Below are 20,997 nucleotides of genomic sequence, written 5' to 3'. Positions count from 1 at the left end.
TTTGGTTGATCTCTCCCCCTTACCTCCACCCTTCCTCTACCTTCCCTATGAGGTTTGACGGTCTGATCAATGCTTCTCTGTCTCTGGATCTGTTTTTTTGTTGTTCTTCATCAGTTTATGTTGTTCATTATATTCCACAAATGAGTGAGATCATGTGGTATTTATCTTTCTCTGACTGGCTTATTTCACTTAGCATAATGCTCTCCAGTTCCATCCATGCTGTTGCAAATGGTAAGAACTCCTTTTTTACCGCAGCGTAGTATTCCATTGTGTAGATGTACCTGGATATAAAATTCTTGATTGACTATTTTTTCTTTTAGTGCTAGTTCCTGTGGCTTCCAAAATTTCTGATGAGAAATCTGTTAATAATCTTATTGAGGATTACTTGTATGTAATGATTTGCTTTTCTGTTACTGCTTTTAAGATTCTGTCTTTTGAAAGTTTGATTATAATGTGTCTTGATCTGGGTCTAAGTTCCTCTTAGATGGAATCTTTGGTGTTTATATTCAAGACTTTCATCAAATTTGGTATTTTTCAGCCATTTCTTCTTCAAATATTTCTGTTTCTCTCTCTCTCTCTCTCTCTCTCTCTCTCTCTCTCTCTCTCTCTCTCTCTCTCTCTCTCTCCTTCTGGGACTCCCGTATTATGTATGTTGTGCTACTTGATGGTATCCCATGGGTTCCTTAGGCTCTGTTCATTTCTTTTCAATCTTTGTTTTTTAGATTCGATAATTTGCATTGCCCTATCTTCAATTTTGCTGCTTCTTTCTTCTGCCTGTTCAAATCTGTGAATGATAATGTTTTATGTTTGTTTTACATTTTTTTACAGTTATTTTCTGTGTGTGACAAGTGTTAGGTGGTCTGAGGATATGATTACGTGAAATTTTGGAGATAATCCTCCATGACTGAAGTTCCAAAGGCATCTATTCAGGTCCTGCCTGCTTCTGAGTTTCTACTGCCCACCCAGCTGGAGCCGCATGCTTTCCCTGGATATATGCAGGCTCAACTTCACCTTGATCTCAAAAATAAAACCTGGCTTCATGTCAGGGGCATTTCTCAGGCTCCAAGTCAGCTCTGAGGACCACAGAAGGATTTTTCCTCGCTGTTAGCCAAGTCTTGGGGTTTCTGGCTAGTACCGAGTACCATCTCTGCTTTCTGACGCCCTGTGTGATTCCTGGTCCCTTCCCCAACTCTTCCTACCACCAGAGACCAAAGACTTGACTCTGAGGACAAATTACTATCTGGTTGACTCCTGGAACATCTGCTGGCCTGAGCATCCATGTCTGGCCTATACCTGGTTGCCTTGGGTCCTCAGGGGTGGCAGTCTCTTGCCCCTATTAGGAACATTGTTGACAGACTTAGTTCTCTCCTTGTATAGTTGAGTTACTTTCCAGAAAGAACTATTGTCCTCTGGGAGTAAGTCCAACTCCTAGAACCTATCTGCTCCAAGTCTTCCTGGCCCTATAACTCCAAATGAGGTCAGCTGGTGAGGTGTAATAGCACATGAGCATGGAGTAGATAGGAGAAGGAGAGGAGGGGAGGAGAGGGGAAATAGGGGGGCATCTGTAATACTGTCAACAAGAAAATAAAGCAAAATTAAGTTAAAAAACTATTAAGGAAGGTTCCATTCTAGCATGTATGTATGAGAATAACTCCATAATCAATAAGAAATGCAGCATCACTGAACATATATCCTAGTGAGAATGATGAAAGAGTAAGACAACTTGCATATTGATGGGCTACCAGAGGAAAACGACCAGAGGGAGACAAAGAGACCAACCAACATAATTAATTTTTACTTAGGAACAACCTTACTCAAGGCATTACACTTGAGGTCACTAGAAAGAAAAATCATGAAATCATTGTGTGTCTTGAGGGTACTTTGTTTTGCCTTAAAGTGATTGTATCAATTTAGGGCCAGGAGGGGATATGATAAAACCAAGAGTACATAAAGTGGGATTCCAGAAGTGATGTGGGCTATTGAATCACAGTAAGAGAAGACGCATCAACAGGGAAATGAGAGGGGACAGCTGAGTCTACTCTGTGCAGGGAAGCTGAGGTTGTCAGCTCCATTAGGAAGGCAGTCTTTGTCCTGGAGTCCACATGTGTACCCTTGGCATTTATAACAGTGACTGACAACTAACAATTGTTTAATAAACATTTGTTCACTAACTGAAAGGATATAGGATCAGCTTGATACGGTGAGGCCTGGAGGAAGGCAAATCACACAGCCAGCCAGGGGCAGGGGCAGGAATAAAATCCAAACTTCTCAACTTCCAGCCTTACCTCCAGTGTCTGTTGGAATCAATTGGACAGTCTTTGAGCATTCCTACCTTATATCGATCCTCCCACCACCTCTTTTGAATGTAGTCCTCCCCTTCCTTCCTCATTCCACCACTCTGTAACTAAACCCTGGGGAGGTGAGGGGAGGCCTGGAAGTTCCTTGAGGCCTTAACCTGCCTTATCCAACTCATATCTCTTCTAAGCTTCTGTCTTCACAGTCATTGCTATACTGTTTGGCCTCATCTGCCACCCATTCTTTCCCTTAAGCCTTTCCTTCTGTTGTATGTCTTCCTTAATAGAATAGGAGTGCTCTTTGTGTTTTCTGTCCACACGAACAGGCCTAGTTTAAGACACACTGTTATATTTTGTATACAAATATCTCTCTTCAGATATTGGTTCCCCCACTTGCTTTGTGAATAGGAGCAACACAGATCTCTCTGATCAAAGGGGTTCAGGTTGGGCTACTGAGGGAATAGAAAATGTGGGTTTGGAAAAAGTGTTGTCCCAGGTGAAGAGAACCACATCACCAGGAATGGAGGGCATGTAAACATTCAAATTATAAGACTCTACTTTGGAGTAACTGGGTTGAGATGTGTCATCTTTATTGGAAATAACCTGTTTCAATAGCTTCTATCAACAGCCAGGGAAACTGTATATCCTTCCTATCAAAAAACCAAATCAAACTACGCTATTAACCTAAACAGGGAATCTTACATCCACCTCCCCCACCCCTCCTCCCTACTCCACAGATGGGCTAAGAGGTCTTGCTTGGAATCACTGTTACCTGTTTTCTTCTTGCCTTCCTTTCCAGTTGAGAGGGAAAAGCTCAGACAGCCAGTAGAGGCTTCATAGATAAGCTGATAAGGCGAGTTCACTCCCATTATTGAGGTGCTCAGGAAGGGCTCTGGAATGGAAGAGAGAGGGATCCTTCTTTTAATTTTTTAACTCTATTTTTTCTTAACAAAAAATATAATATGGATTTTTTTGTTTTAGCAGTATGATAGACCAGATATTCTGGTGCTCTACTGTACAAAACAACCACCTCTTGGAATAAAAAGACTTTTGATAAACAAGCAGGCTCTGAGTAATTAAGGGAAATTAAGGTTCCTTTCTACAGTACCCCCCTTCCAATATCTCTCAAGAGTGAAATGACTAGTGCAGGGAGCAGCAATCAAACACAAAAGGTAACATCATGTTACTAAAGGGCAAATGCAGGTATAACTGCTGCATTAAGTAGAGAAAATAAGCAATGAGCTGACTAGAAGGAAAGTCACCTATTTTCTCTTATCCAAGACATAGAAATCAGATGCTTCTCCAACAATCAGATCAGTCTCTTGCAGAATCATGCTGTCTTCTGTAGAATAATTTGATTATCTGAACACTTAAGAATTAGAATTTAGCAGCCCCATCACTCTGGAAAATCTTAATCATTCTTACATAAATCTCATCAAATCCTTTCCTTATTCGCGCCCCCCCCCCCCAATATGGCCATTTCACTGGTTGTTAGGAAATGTTAAGCATTTCATTTATTGGTATGGTATATACAAATCCATAAAGAAAATGGCAAACCTGACTTGACAAGTAGACAGAGATAATAACCAGAGACTGCACACTGGATGATGCAACGCACAATCACTCACCATCACTAGTGATCCAAAAACTGAAATCAGAACAACCTTCAGCACCTTTTAACTTAGCAAAAAAGAAAAGAACTAACAATAGCCAATGCTGGTAAAGATGGAATAAAACTAGTCAACCCTGCTGGTGTAGAGAAAACGCATCAAAAAAGCAATATTTAGCAAGAGCTAAACACATATTGAGACCCTCTGCTCCAATAAACCCTCTCCTGGGTAATCAATCTTAATCACCAATACAACAGAAATAAGTGACATATATAAAGTTGCATATTACAATGCATAAAATACTAATAACAAAAAACCTGGAAACCTAAGCATTTGGTTAATTATGAAACATACATATTAGAAGAAATCTACACCAACTCAAAATAACAATTATTAAAACCATAGAGCCATGTTGGAAAACATTTGTCTGTTAAGTCAAGGATACTGAGAAATAGAACACTGCAGTATTCTTTTAAAAGTATACACACACAGGGGAGAAAGAGAGAGGGAGAGAGGGAGGGAGAGGGGAAAGAAAGGAGGGAGGGAGAAAATTGAATAAATGAAAGAAAAATAGCTACATATGCAAAGATGGCAAGATTACTTGCTTTCTTTTTTGGTATGTCTTATATAATGATATTGCCATCAACCAAAAATCAAGGAGTAGTCTAGTTTTCTTTCATGACAGGTCAGGACTAGCAGGTATTAAGGGCAGGAGAAAAGGCTAGAACTAGTCTTACTACTACCTGGCAACAGCTTTAAGGGAACAATACTACTCTAGACTCAGTTATAGCTTTGGTCTGCTTCACATAATAAGATGGTCTAGAAAACCATCTTATTCATGCAAAATAAATTGATTTCCATCTTCTTTATAATGCCCTGGGAGAGCTAACTCAAGTCCTTCTAAGATGAATGCCTTCCCAAAAGAAATGGATAGCTTCTTCATACATATTTTGACATTTTGATTATTTTCCCCAAACTCTAGGCTGGTTTAAAGAAAGTTGTGTCTGGAACCAATGTGGCAACAAGTGAGAGAGAATTCCTGGAGAGTGTGATGGGGAGGTTTTCCCAGTGCTCTGCTAATGCAGCAGGGCACAGACATCACCAAAAGGATCTCTCTCCAAGGTTCAGCTTTCTGCAAATTCTCCTCCACTAGATTAGCCACAGCCTACGAGGGACACCAGAAGTTACTGCAGCACAGGTAAAAGCCTGTGACTCTGGAAGAATGCTTGAATACTTTATGAGGTGGAGTGCGATTGCTGACAACCGTTTCCTTTTCAAGGTGAGGGAACAGAATATTCAGGTGGGAGAGCACCATGGGCAGGTCTGAGAGTGGGTGTTTGGGCCAGAGCTATCATGACACCCCTGTGGGACTCTCCCTATTCACAAACAGACCAACAGGTAGCTGTCCACCCCAAAGGAGATTGATCTCTAAGCCCTATATGGAACACAAGGTGCAGAACTCCATATATGCTGGTAACTATCTGCAAAAATAGTTACAGAACAATTTAGAGGACCTGTGCTACCAGGGCATAGCTGATCCTGAATAGAACCGGCATAAGATACATCCATGGCATGGTAAATAGTGTGGGAGGAAATGTTTGGGATTTTAATCTTAGAAAAGGAAAACAAAATTTATCAAAAAAACCCCAAAACACCTTCTTTTACCTTTTATTTAACAAAAATTAATTGATATTGGAGCACATGCTAATTGTTATAAGAAATAAAGACTGTGTTGACTTTTTTCCTGAATGGTTGTATGTTAACAATAAAATGAGTCCCTTCATGTTTGTTTTTTGCATCTCCTACCTCACAGATACCACCAAACTGCTCTCCACAGGAATGGCACAAATTTGTACACTTACCTGCAGCATTTGAGAATCTCCATTGCTCCACATCCACCTCAACGCTTGGAAAAGTCAAGCATTTAAACGGGACTTGACCTTTCCATTGTGCTCTGGTTGGTATTGTTTGAATTCTCACCTAAGGGCTGAAGCTCAGGTACCCACCTTTCCCCATCAGTCCAGCACCAAAGGTACTTCTCCCGAATGTGCCAATCAGGGAGTCAAAAGCCATCTCTTTGGCATTGAGGTGGAGGAGCTGGCTGGCCTCCACAAAGCGCCTTGTGATGTCCAAGGGGTTGGCACCTAATAAAGGAATCAACAAAGCAACTCATTTTCCTCTCAGCATGGGCTAATGTTTCCAGAAAAGGGCCTCCATAAATGGCCAGAGAAATAAGGGTAGAGTGTAGATCCATATCTAGGATAAGAAAGTGTGAGGGGGCTCCTAATGGAAGGGTCTCTAGCTCTCAAAACCTCTCAAATGGCATGTTACTCTCTGCCCCGCCTTGTCCTTCTCTCTTCCATACTCATAGGCCTGGGTATCAATGCTGTTGGTATTTAAAATAATGCAGTACTTAGAAGTTTTAATTACTGATGTGGCTCTAGGTCCTGGCCTTAATCTAGAGATGACACCCTCACAATAGATGGATCCCAGTTCTCATAACTCTCCCTGATTCTGGCTCTACTGGGCTCTGTCCTGCTACCCACCAATTGTCCCTCTTGACTGGCAACTCCACAAGCCCCTTCCTCCTGAGTGCCTTCTCTCTCCACCTCTGTGTCATTTCCAAAAACTCCACCCATCAGTACCTCTGACCTCACACAATTCTCCACGGCCAACCTTTAGTCTTGGCTCTGCAAAGTTGATGGAATGGGAGGAAAAGAGGAGAACAGAGAGAGGTGAGAGGATGAGTCTTGTGGGTAGTCATGGTAGGAGTTCAATTCCTACAGCAGATCCATGGCAGCCACCTGTTCCCAGTTCATCCTCATATACCTGTTTGGGGTAGGTGCAGTAGACACATCGGTCCAGACAGACCATTCCAGGCCCAGAAAAAATGAAGAAGAATCTGACAAGCCAGCCTTACCAGACACAGACTCCAGCATGGCCTTCATCTTCAGGGTGAGCAGCTCAGTCAGCAGGTGGATGGACCGCCGCTGGAACTTGTACAGGGTGTCCTGGCTGGTGTGCACCCGATGACCACGGGTGGTGAACTTGCCTGGCCCAGTGGGTAGCATCAGTGGTGGTGGTACTGGTGGTGGTGGTGGCTTCTTCAGGACGTGGATCTGCACAGGGGTTGATTCCACAGACACCACGGGTGGAGTCCCAAAGCTGATCTCCAGGCCCCGGATGTCAGACGGAGTAGGCACCATAGGGTCAGTGATGAGCTCCTCCCAAGTGAACTCAAAGATGTTTCTGATGCCCTTAGGTATAGCAATGCCTGTGTTCCGGCACGTGAGGAGTAATTTGGAAATGTTGGCCAGCAGCTTAGGGGCCTTGGATTTGTACTGCAGGTACAGTTCTCGGTTACTCTTGATGTCGCTCATGTTGTTAGAGCATGCATACTGCTAAGTAATACTGTCTATCTCGGACAAGAGGGGCCTTCAGCTGTAAAGAGTCAGAGCACCCTGAGAGGTGAATGAAAGCAAAAGTTCTTTTTTTTGAAAGCCAAAGTTCTTACCTAAGCTGAAGGCTTGGAGACAGACAGTATGGAGGTGCTGAAATGGCCTTTATGGGTCATTGAACCTGGGTCCTATCCAGGAAGGAAAATAATTGGTCACACCCTCCTTCGCAGTAGGGCAAGGGGATGCCCCTCCTCCCTTTTCTTCCCAGAGAAACCTCAGATAGACCCACATTAGTGAGTCACTTTGGGGAGGGAGGGCCTGGGGATGAGTAGGTTCTAGAAATAGTTGCAGGGACAGTCACACAAACTAAGTTCCTATGGAGGAGCCCCCGGGACTGGAGGAATGGAAAGGATGGGGAAGAGAGAAAGGTTCCATCATACCTTTTGTAATTATAGATCTGAGGCTGGAAGATCTGCTCGTGGTCTATCAATAAAAACCTGCAAAAACAAAAAGATATTTCATTGGCTTTCTCTGGATGAAAGGGATAAGCTTCCTGGTTGGGTAAGCTCCTGGTTGCAATGAAAGGATGGGTATAAAATTATTCAACATGTACATCCAAAGGCAGACAGGAAAGAATGAGGAGAATGAGTTTTCTTAATTCAATACTAATATTTTTTGCCACATTTCATAAAACCTAAGATTTGATGTAACTAATGCACCATCTTATAAGAAAAATATCAATGTAAGATACCATTGACTGTAAGACTTATCACAATTTCACAGATGTAAAAAGGGGAAAATGTGTACCTTAAAATCAGCAAACTATAATAAGCATTTTCCCACTTTAATAAAACTTCCTGAGGGCACCTAGTGCTCATCAAATGGACATATGTGGCTGTGAGGATAGGAGACAAGCATACTCATGTCTGGGTCAGTTGAACATCATTAGATACTACTAGGTGGTTTTCATCCTTCTAAATTGTGTTTTATTTTTATTGTTTTACTTTATATAAAAAATAGACCACTGGTTGGAGAGAGGGAGTTTGAAGAACAATTTGATGAACACAAAATGGCTAGAAAAAAATCTACAAATAAACCTCTAGGGTTTTGTAATCAGATCTGAAAGTTTCATTCATCTGATCAAAATAAATACCATAAGGACATACCACTGTCCATATGTCAATCTAAAATACATTAATAAAAATATAAAGTCACTTCTTGATTTTACATCACACAAAAATGATTTAGGGCCAATGGGGGGGAAAGAGGGTATATGTAACACTTTCAACAATAAAGATTTAAAAAAATAAAATTGAACAATTCTTATTACCACAGCCCTCCAACCATCAATTCTACCACCTCAGCCTGACAATTACCCCCCACCATGTCCATGGCCGTCTTCTCCCACCAATCTTCAATCTTTCGCTTTTCAAACCATGTCCTCTCGAACCACCCTAAGTTCACCATTCCAGGACCACACCCCTGGTGCATACCATCAGCATTTATAGAGCAGGTTCACACCATAATCAGGTGCAACCACCCTGGGGTGAGAAGGCTATTATCTCTCTGGTTTTACTGATGAAGAATCAGAGCTCTTAGGAGTTGCCTATGGACATAGGTTCTACATGCAACACTACTTCCTCACGCCCTTTGAGTTGCCTCTACCCATCTATCAGCAACAAGTCTCCAAAGAACAAGAATCCCATAGAGCAAACCCTTCTGACATCTGGCTGACTTGCAGATAAAGTGGCTTCCTATGTCTATTTGCTGACCCCCTGGCATCTATTCCTCAGCTCTGAAGACTTGGAAAAATAGGTTCGTTTTTTGTTTTTTTTTAATGATAAGTCTACAGAACAAAGAAACCACTCAGAATCTCTGTCATCAGGGCAGCCAGCCAGAGGATCTGACCCTGACCGTGCAGGGCTGACTTTTTTTTTTTTCTCTTTAAAACCAGGACTCAGATGAAGACAAATAAAATCCTTGAAATGTTAAATAGTTTGAGGAACTTTTCCCTACCCCCTTCCAGTTCCTTTCCTTTGAAGTTAATTTTGAAGATATGTCTTACAGATAAAAGCTGATTTTTACAATAGCTTTATTGTGATATAATTCACATACCATACAATTCAGTCTTTTAAAAGTATACAATGGTTTTTAGTATATTCAAAGTTGTGCAACCAACACCACTACCTAATTTTAGAACATTTTCATCACCCCATAAAGAAACCCATTATCAGTTACTCTCTATTCCCCTTATCCCCAGGCAACCACTAATCTAGTTTCTGTTTCTATAGAATTGCCTGTTCTGGACATTTCATATAGATGAAATCATATAAGTGGCCTTTTGTGACTGGCTTCTTTCACTTAGAATGTTTTTGAGGTTTATGTTATAGTAGGTATCAGTACTTCATTTCTAGTAGAATAATATCCAATTACATGGTTAAACCACAATCTGTTCATCTAGCATTATTTGATGAGTATTTTGGTTTCCACTTTTTAGCTACTATGATTAGTGCTTCTATGAACATTCATGTACAGATTTTTGTGTTTTCTTTACCTATTGCTATTCTCATTCTTCTGGAATGGATGAAATGACTGTAGCTCCAGCAGCCATTTCAAGACACGAGGTTACTATGAAGCCACGTATTAAAGGTGGCAGTGGAGACACTGCCAGCCCCAATGAGAGCGGGACTGTGGCAGGATGGTGGAGCAGGTGAGTGGGCGGTGACAGGCTAAGGCAGGTGCGAACGGGGCCCCCATCGTCCCGCCAATCCCCCTGCAGACAGTAACCACCTGTGGCCCAGCTACCAGGTGCTGAGGGAGCCAGGCAGGGGGCACAGCCCCAACCAATCACCCTACAGGTGGGATAGTGGAGCAGGTGAGGGGCTGGTGCCAGTGCCAGGCCCAGGCGGGGTGCCAGGCAGAGCTGCAGGGCTGCAAGGCTGGGGGTATGAGCTGGGGCCTGATCTCTGTAGGCCACCCCAAGGGACCCACCCATGCACAAATTCGTGTTCCGGGCCTCTAGTGAATATATAATTGCAGTCCACGACTGATTAAGAAATACAGAAACAAAAGATCAACACCAGACCTGGGTGACAGATTTTCACTAAAAAACACCTTCATTTGATTACTTTGATTTTTCAGTTTTTCTAGGTCTACACCAATCACATCATTCTCTCCCTTCCCCGACCCCCACCCTACTCCTCACACACATACATCAAACATTAAGCTAAATGTACACACCTATACTGACAAAATGCCTCACCAAGACAGCTGGCGAGGGTAGGTGAGAAGGCCAGAGTTGTTTCATTTTTGCTCACAGTATTCAGCAGGTCAATCAATTCTTTTCAATGATCATCCCTTACCTTAGCCATTAAGTTTTTGTTTTTTTTTATAGGAACTGCTTGATGTATAACTAACTTAGTTCAATTTACTGACTGAAAAACAACAACACCAAACATATATGGAGTGGCTACCCTATGTTGTATTAACTGCAAAAACCAGTACTTACCCTGTTCCAAATTCTAACTTCTATTGCCTCATATGTATGTCACAAGGTTAGCTGAAAACCACCCCATGGGCTGCACTATGGCTTTAAGAAATAAATTATACACAAGGTTTGGGCAAATGTATGGCTACACATAGCAGGAATCTCATGTATATGGATTTAAAGTTTCTCCTTTGGGAATTTTGCAAGCAAACAATGATTTATTTAGCCAATTCAAATGAACTGTATCAAAACACACAAAAGCCTGAAGAAAAGATTAAAGTGAAAACAAATAATTCAAAGCACTTTCTGATTTAAAACATTTCACTTAGCTCTACAAAGACACGAACAAGGTGTGGTCGTTTTCTGAGAAGAGATTTTACCACTACTTACTCCCAAGATAAACACAGCCATAAAAATATATTAAATGCTTCATGTACATCTGGAAGAAATTATTTGTCAATCCTTTAGTTACTAATGGGAGGATCATGTGTAGTCAGACTCTAGAGCATGTAAAAAAACCAACACAGATCATTTAGAGTTATGCTGTGCAGTATAGTAGCACTATACCACATGTCTTTTTGAGCATCTGAAATGCGGTTAGATTACAGTGGTCGGCAAACTGCGGCTCACAAGCCACATGCGGCTCTTTGGCCCCTTGAGTGTGGCTCTTCCACGAAATATCACGTGCAGGCGCGCACGTACAGTGTGATTGAAACTTCGTGGCCCATGCGCACAAGTCGGTATCTTGTGGAAGAGCCACACTCAAGGGGCCAAAGAGCTGCATGTGGCTTGTGAGCTGCAGTTTGCCAACCACTGGGTTAGAATGAGTAAAACTAAATTTTCACTTTATTAAATTTAAAACTTCACACTTGACTGTTAATGGAAAACTTTAAACATGGTTAAGCATGTTTGGAACAATTTAGGGTATGTGAATCTATGCTTTCAGTGGTATATTTTATGAAATCTAAATATAGGTCAAGTATTCCTGATGAAAATTTTTACAAGTAGATATACAGTGGATTCTGAACACTTGGTATGAAAAAAAATGTAGAATATCTCATTAATATTTGTGTACATTGATTAAATGCTGAAATAAAAGTATATAACAATATTAATTTCACTTTTTTAATGTGGTTCCTAGAAAATTGGAAATGACATAGAAGACTTACATGGTATTTCTATTGGGCAAACAGTGGATCTGAAGTCTAAGAATTCTAATGCCATCTGCTGGATGCACTCATATAAAACAGGCCCATGAGAAACTGTAAAACAAATTATGTTAACACTTGAAGAACTCTGGGTCTGCAATGGAAGACAATGTAACAGCTGGGTTCATAAGACACTAAATGATCTGCTGTTAAAGAGGGCATAGTGGGGATAAATGGTAATGGGGGAAAAATTTTTTTAAAAAGGCATTGAAAATAGGTTAAAAGTTTTTGAAATCCTAGAGAAAATCTCAGTTATTAGTTGACAGTGATCATGAGCCAGTACACGGACTGCTTTGCTATGTCCACCCAAGGTGCTCTGAGAAACAAAAGGTTATTTGAGCCCGGCCAGCATGGCTCAGTGGTTGAGTGTCGACCTATGAACCAAGAGGTCACAGTTCAATTACTGGTCAGGGCACATGCCTGGGTTGCGGGCTCAATCCCCAGGGTGGGGCCTGCAGGAGGCAGCTGCTCCATGATTCTCTCATCACTGATGTTTCTCTCTCTCCCTCTCTGAAATCAATAAAAGTTAAAAAAAGGTTACTTGGTGGCCTCTGCCATGACTACTGGCACCCATACTCTTTGGCTTATTGCTGCCTAACTAGCCTTCCCATCCCTTCTCCACAATTTGCCTTGAGTCTTTCTGCTCTACTTTACATAAATTCTTTCTCATATCTGTGTTTTCCTTCCTCCCTTTTTTGTTCTTCTTATGAGTCTAGGAGAGCTAATAATTCTTTTTAGAAAAATATTCCAGTTTTTCTTTTTGTCTCTTCTTTTGTTCTATAAACTGTTCCAATGGTTCTGTAGTTTTAGCTCTCACATTTAGGTCTTGATCCACTTTGAGTTGGTCTTGTCAAGGGTGTCCCAAAATTCACGCAAGATTTGAATTTTACACCATTTGTGCCATAAAGTGTTGCCAACGAAAAAACAGATAGCGTGACAGCTGACAGTTCAGGGTTATTAAAAATGGAGAGCTACACGAAAGAACAACGCGTTTCATTATTGAGGAATATTTTAAAAATAATGAAGGTTTGGCAGCTATAGTTTGCAATTTTCGTGCAAAATATGGTTGAAATAGTGATTTAACTTCATCAAATGTGAAGAGATTAATTAAAAAATTTAGGGAGACTAATTTAGGATTCTAAGGCTTATGCCAACAAGCCCACGACCACCCACGCCTTGAAGGAGGAAATTGAGCGCTGTATCAATGAAATTCAGCCACATTTATGCAAAACGGTTATGTGCCAGCAGAGTCGTGGAGGCCATTTACCCGATATGCTATTCCATACATAACCCTATACTGTATACTTTATGAATCAATAAAAAATTTACAATTTTTAATTATAAACCTGTTTTCTATCAAAATTACTTCTTGCGTGAATTTTGGGACACCCTTTATATGGCATGAGATACGGATCCAAATTCATTATTTTGCATGTGGGTAGTTAGTTGTCCCAGAATCCTGTTGAAAAAGCTATTCTTTTCCCATTAGATAGTTTTGGCACCAGTGTCAAAAACCAGTTGACCATAAGTATATGGATTTATTTCTGAACTCTCAATTCTATTCCATTGATCTATGTTTATCCTTATGTCAGTACCATTGTTTTGATTTCTGTAGCTTTGTAGCAAGTCTTAAAATCAGAAAGTGTGAATCCTCCAATTTTGTTCTTTTTCAAGATTGTTTTGGATAGCCTGGGTTACTTGCAATTCCATATAAATTTTAGGATCAGTTTGTCCAATTTCTATAAAAAAGGCAGCTAGGTTAGTTGGTTTTAATGTATCCTATCTAATAATAGAAAAACATGGTAATTGACCATACTTTCGCTACACCTCCATTGGCTAATCAGTGATATGCGCAAATTAACCACCAACAAAGATGGTGGTTAATTTGCATATGTAGGCACAAAGCAGCAGAGTGAAGACTAAAGGCGGCTCTGGCCGGAGCAGCGAAGGTTTGAAGGCGGCTCAGGCCAGAGTGAAGGCCTAGGCCCCGGATGCCGGAGGAAAACAGGTGCCAGCAGCCAGGGGAAGGGAAGGCCTATTACATGAATCTTTTCGTGCAACAGGCCTCTAGTATATATAATAAAAGCCTAAGTGACCCTTACGGTGGAATGACCACCAGGTGGCAGCCGGGCTCACAGCTGGCGAGTGCAGCAGTGGTGGTGGGAGATCCACGGCAGGCGGGCCGTACGGAGCGAGGGGTCCCGGACTGCGAGAGGGATGTCTGACTGCTGGCTTAGGCCTGAACCCCAGGGGGATCTGGCCTAAGCCAGCAGGTGGACATCCCCTGAGGGGGTCCCGGACTGCGAGAGGGTGCAGGCAGGGCTGAGGGAACCCCCCTCCCCAGGGCATGAATTTCGTGCACCAGGCCTCTAATATTTGATAAGAGGTATTTCCCTGATTAGGCTGACAGAATGACCATTAATAGGTCTGCAATTTTGTCCAATATGGACTCTAGATGTTCTCAGGAATTTGGGAATTTTGTCTAATATTGCTTGATATTGGAGCAATAAGACTGAGAGTAGAAGGTGTTGGAGAAAGCATGAGTCTGCAGCAAATCTGAGCCTAAACTGTGTTCAAGTCCTAGATCTGCCATTTAGATGCCATATGACCCTGTACAAGTCATTGACTCTCTTTATGCTCCAATTTGCAATCTGTAATGAGAACAAGGGCACTTATGTCAACACCACTGTGCTGTGGGAACAAAAAACGTGCACCACAGAGCCCAGAGGAGGGTGGGCTCCTGTGGGTGCTTGGGGGACCTGTTGTAGCACATTCTTATAGGACTCACTGACTTGGGAGGTGGCTGTAGGAGCCTTGTGGCCTGTCTGCTGCTGAAAAGATGACACTGAGATGTCCTCTTGGAAACTAGATCACTTTGTCGCCCACTCCTCATTTGCCACACTTTGGCAGGCGATAGTTCCTCCTGATAGATGCTCCATCAACTGATCTGGAAGCTGAATCCTTGGAAAAAAGACATCTACATGCTAACATTTGCAGAAGGAATGGAGCCCTTAAATCTGAGTAAGTTACGGGAGCAGGTATGAAAGACAGGATTACAAACTCCTTGGTGTCAAATATTACAGAATATTTCTATTCCATCACAGCTTACACTTAAAGCCACATGAATATCTTGCCATACAAATTAGAAAGAAATGAATGGCCACGTGGCCACAGATTTCCCAAGGTACCATTCACCTTCTTCCTTGCTGACAAATCCAACCTCTATCTTCTAGGGAAAGGGCAGGAAAAAAAAGTTATATTTTGGTCCCTAAAATCAAGTCATTTTCTCTGCTCTGGGAGAAAAAGATACCACCAACAGCATGGACCCAAGTCAGAATGCTTTTTAAGTTCATGTCACTTGTTTATAATATGATATCATATCATCCAGAGTTTCAAAAGTGACCGTGGGGGCTTGTGGTGGGCTGCTGGGAGCAGGAGTGGGTGACGTATGTGAACAGCTGGGGTCATGGCTTTGGCCAGCATCACTCTGTGCAGGTGCAGGTCTGCTCCATGTCTGGCTACTGAAAGAACCAGTTCTCTTTTGACCCACAAAGTAATCCGACGGTGGGGCAAACTCAGGATCTCTTTCAGCCCGGAGATCTGACTGCCTCTTCGACCAGTACCCAAAGGAAAATTCTAGTAAAAATAAGAAAGAATTGTATTAGAACTGATTATGGAATGAGATGAATTTATTGTCATTGCTTTTCAATTATTATATGTATTCCTTAAAAGCCTCCTCAAATTCTCTGGAAAGCAAGGATTGCAAAACAAAAAGGTAGTATGAGGCACATGCAATGCCTACTGAAGTATAAGGAACTAAGCTAAGGGAGTGACGACTTCCTGAAGGCCAAAGGTTCAAGAAAGGCTGTGTGGAGAAGTCTGCAGACTCTGGAAACACTGCCAAAAGGGCACTAAAATTAAATTTAAGAGAGAAATACAGAAAAATTAAACAATCATTTGCTTGACATTATGTTGCAGGTACTTCACAACAAACACAGTGTTGTTCTCTGAGTTTTAGACATGAAGGAACCTGTCCAAATCTAAGTTGGTCTTTTATCTCTATTTCCAACTGAAATGTGCTAAAAACACAATACATTAAAATATCAAACCTTCATAAATTTTGAAAGCAGTTCCTAAGAAATGACATTTCAAAGCTGCAATGAGGCAGCACGAATTTCAGAAAACTTCTCCCAAGCACTTCAAAAACACAAAACCCTCATCCTTCGACATGATGCCTTATAAATCCTGGTCTTTTATAATCACCCTTTCAAGTGCTCCTGTTTATAAACAGCTCTGCCTGGGTATCAAGAAGGAAAAAGTTCAAGGACCTGAAGAATTCTTTAAGACTCAAAGGACCACTAAGACTCATCAGAATCACATTTGGATCAGGAGAACCAGAAAAATTTCCTGTGCAGGGCCCATTCCTAGAGAGGTTTTTACACCTTGGAGCCACCCCGCCCTCCCCTCTGCCCCTCTTACCTTTTCCTCTGTCCCACTCCCGGACGTGTGGCACTCCGGGCCTGGTATCCTTCCTCTCCTGAACGATGACTTCTACTTTGCTGCGCTGGGCAGCAATAGGCGGAGTTGGCATGGCCTCTGGTTCTGGTGGCAAAGGCCCAATAACATTTCCATCTATTTTTTGCAAGGGAATAAGACGCCATTATAATAAAGCTTAAAGCTACTTAATTTTTAAAAAATAGAATATACTAATCCTGGGAGTAGAAGTAATAACCAGTATTTACTAAGCACCTACCATGTCGCAGGCAGTGGGCTAAGTACTTTGTATATAATAGTTCATTTAATTCTGTAACAACCCTAATAAAGCCAATATTGGTATTTCCATTTTATCCTCATTTTTAGATGAGAAAAATTAAGCTCAGAAATACTGCACAGGTCAAAAGTGACAAGAGTCAGGACTTAAACCCAAGCTGGATGGATTTCAAAGTATCTATATCCCCAGACCAACAAGCAAAAGACCAGAAATCCCTGTTACTCAACTAAAGTAAATCTCAAACAAAGCAAGGGGGCTTGGGGTGATGAAGAGCTGGAGCTTGGTGACGGGCTGTAGACTACTCAATTCTGGCCATATTTTAAATGAAAATGGATTTTTTCAAACACTGTGGTGACACTTCACAACTTGTGGAAATGACAGATGTTCAGGAGTAGAGCAAAAATAAACAACATAAAGAGCTGAACATGTTACAGGGAGACAACAGTTATATGAAACTAAATGGATGATTTTCCAATTAATAAATGTTTCTGGTTTCCTTTAAAAACCAAATTGAATTTAAAAAAAAAAAACACAACTCAAAAACTGAATTTCTGTTCAGAATTAGAAAACAGCCCATGGCTTAGCACAAGCTCCTGTGAGGGCTGGAGGCTTCTATATGCCTCTAGCACCCATACTTTTTCCTTTTGGGACCAGAATGCCCCGTTTCAGCTGGATACAAGGCACCTCGCCCGAGAGGCTGATCCCCAGCCTCCCTGCCTTATGGCTACTGGCCTCCCTGTGTTCTGGCCATTGGGATGTAAACACATAGGCTCTGCATGACTTCTGACTCACACTCCCCAAAAGGAAGCTCATTCCCTTCCCTTTTTCCTCCTTCCCCAAGGCTGAATCATGAACAGGTGCTGGGGAGCAAGCTTCAACTGTTCAGGTTAGAGCAACCTAGGAAATGACAGAAATAGCAAACAGGAGGAATCTGAAGACTGGATGGCCATCTGAGGCAGATCTACTACCTACCTGGACACCCACCACCTCTGAAATGTTAAAAGGGAGAAGCAGATTTCCCTCTAGTTTGAGGCGGTCTATGTGGGGGTCTCTTTGTCGTGACAATTTGGCCCAGACCAACATAAATCATAGAATAGACTAGTTTGAACACATTATTTAACAGTGTTTCCAAGTGTTTTAACAGTCCTTTCGTAAGCTGACCATAGTCATATTTGTAAATTATTTAATTCTGACTTTGTGAATGTATTTCTCCTTTAAAATAAGTTAATATATAATCAACAAAAACTGTAGCCACAGCAAAACAAATTAGGTTTAAAACATGTACACAACTAAACTAAGTGTGAGTTACGAAACTGTTCTATTCTATGAAGTGACTCAATGTACGGTTAATTTCCTTATCTATAACCTAAACTATTCCCTAGCGTGTCATTCGCATCACACTGGTTATAAAAACTGCTCCTGTCAGTACCTTAGAGGTGCTTTCTTAATGGCTAATTTCTCAGCCTTATTACTGAGACATCAATGGAACTAAAATTTTTCCTTTTGAAGTTTATTAACATGAGCCATGACATACCTTTACTTTCTTCCTCTGCTCCATCATCTTTTGATATTTTCATCTTTTTTTGTCGAAGTCTGGCAAGTCTTGCTTCTAACATAGCCTTTCGCTTTTCTTTTATGTTTTCTCGTTTTGTTCTCTGGTCTGTTGTCTGAAGAGAACAGAAAATTATAAAATTATTTATTTTAAGCCAAATTCATAATACTTTTTAAAGAACAATGAAATAATTTTATTCTAAAAATAGACTAATTGATTTTCATGCCACCTCTAAGAAGCTATCCTTGAGATCATCAAAATGAAGACTCGTATTCTCTTACACAAGGCCTCAGATGTTTTTTGAAGTTTAGAAAGCGTTCACAGAGCATTCTGAAAGGTTTAACATTCAAGAAAACCAACCAATTCTGTTCTACTCCTTAATCCCTCAAGCAACTTTCTATTTTCTTACCCAGACCACTCCAAAAATATATTAAACCAAATTTAAAATTACACGAGTTGCTTCTGGGCAGCCATAATCTTAAACCTTGAAACACCAAAATAATATGGCAATTACAGCTATGAAACCTATAATTGTATTCTGATATCAATTTAAATCCCTAATTAATTTACTATATATTTTTTTGCAGTGTGGTCCAACAAGAAATCAACTGCTCAAATCTTTCTTTACATCAACTCTGAATTTAATTTGTACCTGTTCACGCAGCATCTCTAAAGTTTTCATTTGCTTGTTTCTTAACTCTTTATCTCGGGCAAAGGCAAAATATCCAACACCAAGTTGCCGGGCCTCTGAAATAAGTCAAAATTACACGGGAGATTATAGATTTCCCTGATCAGTAAATTATATCCTACAAGAAATCTGCAAGAAGAAATATAGTGATGTTTGGCACAAGTTTTTAAAAAGAAAAAGCAGATAAACAAAAAAGCAAGTTAGAAATAGTTTTCATCCTGTTTGCCAAGTGATAAACATAACAAAAATTCATTAATTTTCAGTCATAGACTGTCTCCACTTCTCTTGGGGAACAAACCCTTGGATTAATAGACCTTCTGTTAAGATATTTCCAATATGAGTATTTTTTAGGCTATGAAGTAAACAATAGGGATAGTTTCAATTTCCAAAGCAGAATCTTTTATTTCTACATAGGAACTGCTGCTTTATGAATGAATACTTCCCTTTATGCTTGTCATTAGTTCAAGATAAAAGCATGATTTAACAGATGCAAGATGATTATACCATTTTCACGAATGTCTTCATAATGTATAGGTCCCATTGGCCTTTTCAGGGCCTCCCGTTCTTCTTCCTCCCATTGCTGGCGCTGAAGTTCTTTTCTCATGTCTTCAGATAGTAAGGTTTTTTCATTAGCAGGACTAACAAAACTAGTAGGAGAAAAGAACAAAAACTACCTTCAGATAAGAGCTGTGAGATAGCAATGCTTCAGTTCATTAAATTGAATCATGAATCAGTACCTCTAATTGATAAAAAAAGACAGTTCCTTACAGAGGTTTCTGACCCACCAGATCATTGGGAAATAGGAGAAAATATTTTCACCTTTTAAAAATCAAGCAACAGATGTGTTGCATTAGCATAATGGAATCTTGCCTGCACTCCAGACAAACCACTTTCCTTCCCACCCTGGTCCTGGGCTGAGTAGAGGGAGGCTGCCCAGGCAGGAAGGAGGAAGTGCAGGCCTCTTCTGGATGGTCTCCCGTGCAGGGAGGAGGAAGCTCCTTCACGCTGTGGCCTGGTCTGTGCCTCGTGTTCTGTGAGATGGCTTAGGGATTCTGCCCTTTCTCCTTTGTGCCAAGCCCAGGCCCACCTGAACCTGGAGGACTTCTCCCAACACTTTGCACATAAAAGCTGCTCTTAGTAAGAGGAATTTTATTCCCTAGGATGTTTTAGCAAGTTATCTCTTAGGTGTCTTAGGCCTCACAGAAAAAGAAAATCTAGCTGTAAGGCCCTACTTTAAAATCCAAAGATGTATAAAGAAAAAGTTAATACCCTGGCTGGTGCTCAATGGTTAGATCATCGGCCTGCAGACTGAAGGGTCATGGGTTCAGGTCACAGGTTCGGATGCCAGTCAAGGGCGCATACCTCAGTTGCAGGCTCCATCCCCAGTCCTCAGTTGGGGCGTGTGTGTGGGAGGCAACCAATCAATGTGTCTCTTTCACATCAATGTTTCTTCCCCCGCCCCCCATTTCCTCCTTCCCCTCTAGTCTCTCTAAAAAAAAAATAATAAAAAAAATGGGAAAAACTATATATCCTGGGGTGAGGATTAAATATAAAAAGAAGAAAAAGTTAATAAGCTAACTGCCTCCCTGCCCCCCACTTGTTGTGGGATAACCAAGTGTGTATCTTAAACACCTTTCTCCACAAAGCTTTGTTGGTTGATTTGGTTTAGCTTATTCTATATCTGTTACTCTGTAATTAGACAGCCTTCCAAGTACAGGCATATTTCACTGTATTGCGTTCCGCTTTATTGCACTTGCAGATATTGTGTTTTCTACAGATTCAAGGTTTGTGGCAACCAAGCACCAAACAAGTCTATTGGTGTTATCTTCCATACTTCTTTCCTCCTTTTCCTCTTTTTTAAAGCTATGTGTCTCAGTTTTGGGGTTTTTGTGTGTGGTTGCCATTAACTTCATGAGAAAGTTGCATATACCAGTACATAGTTTCTCTTTCTTTTGAGTACATTTGATCTCCATACACTGATTTTTTATA

At 41.1% G+C, this 20,997-nt stretch overlaps 2 protein-coding genes across 2 annotated transcripts in view; both read right to left on the bottom strand.

Moving 5' to 3' along the window:
• CUNH3orf20 (chromosome unknown C3orf20 homolog) overlaps positions 1-13,227 on the bottom strand; it is a 59,729-nt gene extending 46,502 nt beyond the window's left edge. The window contains exons 1-5 of the mRNA XM_023749619.1: positions 11,959-13,227; positions 7,743-7,799; positions 6,825-7,490; positions 5,911-6,048; positions 3,067-3,186 (exon numbers count right to left, since the gene is read on the bottom strand). Of these exons, the coding sequence (XP_023605387.1) occupies positions 3,067-3,186; positions 5,911-6,048; positions 6,825-7,284 (718 nt within the window). The 5' untranslated portion in view covers positions 7,285-7,490; positions 7,743-7,799; positions 11,959-13,227. The remainder of the gene's footprint in view (positions 1-3,066; positions 3,187-5,910; positions 6,049-6,824; positions 7,491-7,742; positions 7,800-11,958) is intronic.
• A 1,834-nt stretch (positions 13,228-15,061) lies between these two features.
• Positions 15,062-20,997, bottom strand: part of CCDC174 (coiled-coil domain containing 174) — a 16,770-nt gene continuing 10,834 nt past the window's right edge. Inside the window, exons 7-11 of the mRNA XM_023749618.1 lie at positions 19,513-19,655; positions 18,973-19,067; positions 18,303-18,435; positions 16,477-16,629; positions 15,062-15,633 (exon numbers count right to left, since the gene is read on the bottom strand). Coding sequence (XP_023605386.1) covers positions 15,347-15,633; positions 16,477-16,629; positions 18,303-18,435; positions 18,973-19,067; positions 19,513-19,655 — 811 coding nt within the window. The 3' untranslated portion in view covers positions 15,062-15,346. The remainder of the gene's footprint in view (positions 15,634-16,476; positions 16,630-18,302; positions 18,436-18,972; positions 19,068-19,512; positions 19,656-20,997) is intronic.

The sequence above is a fragment of the Myotis lucifugus genome, unplaced genomic scaffold (assembly GCF_000147115.1).
Source record: "Myotis lucifugus unplaced genomic scaffold, Myoluc2.0 scaffold_8, whole genome shotgun sequence".
NCBI lineage: Eukaryota > Metazoa > Chordata > Mammalia > Chiroptera > Vespertilionidae > Myotis > Myotis lucifugus.
This window is presented reverse-complemented; position numbering and strand designations above follow the sequence as displayed.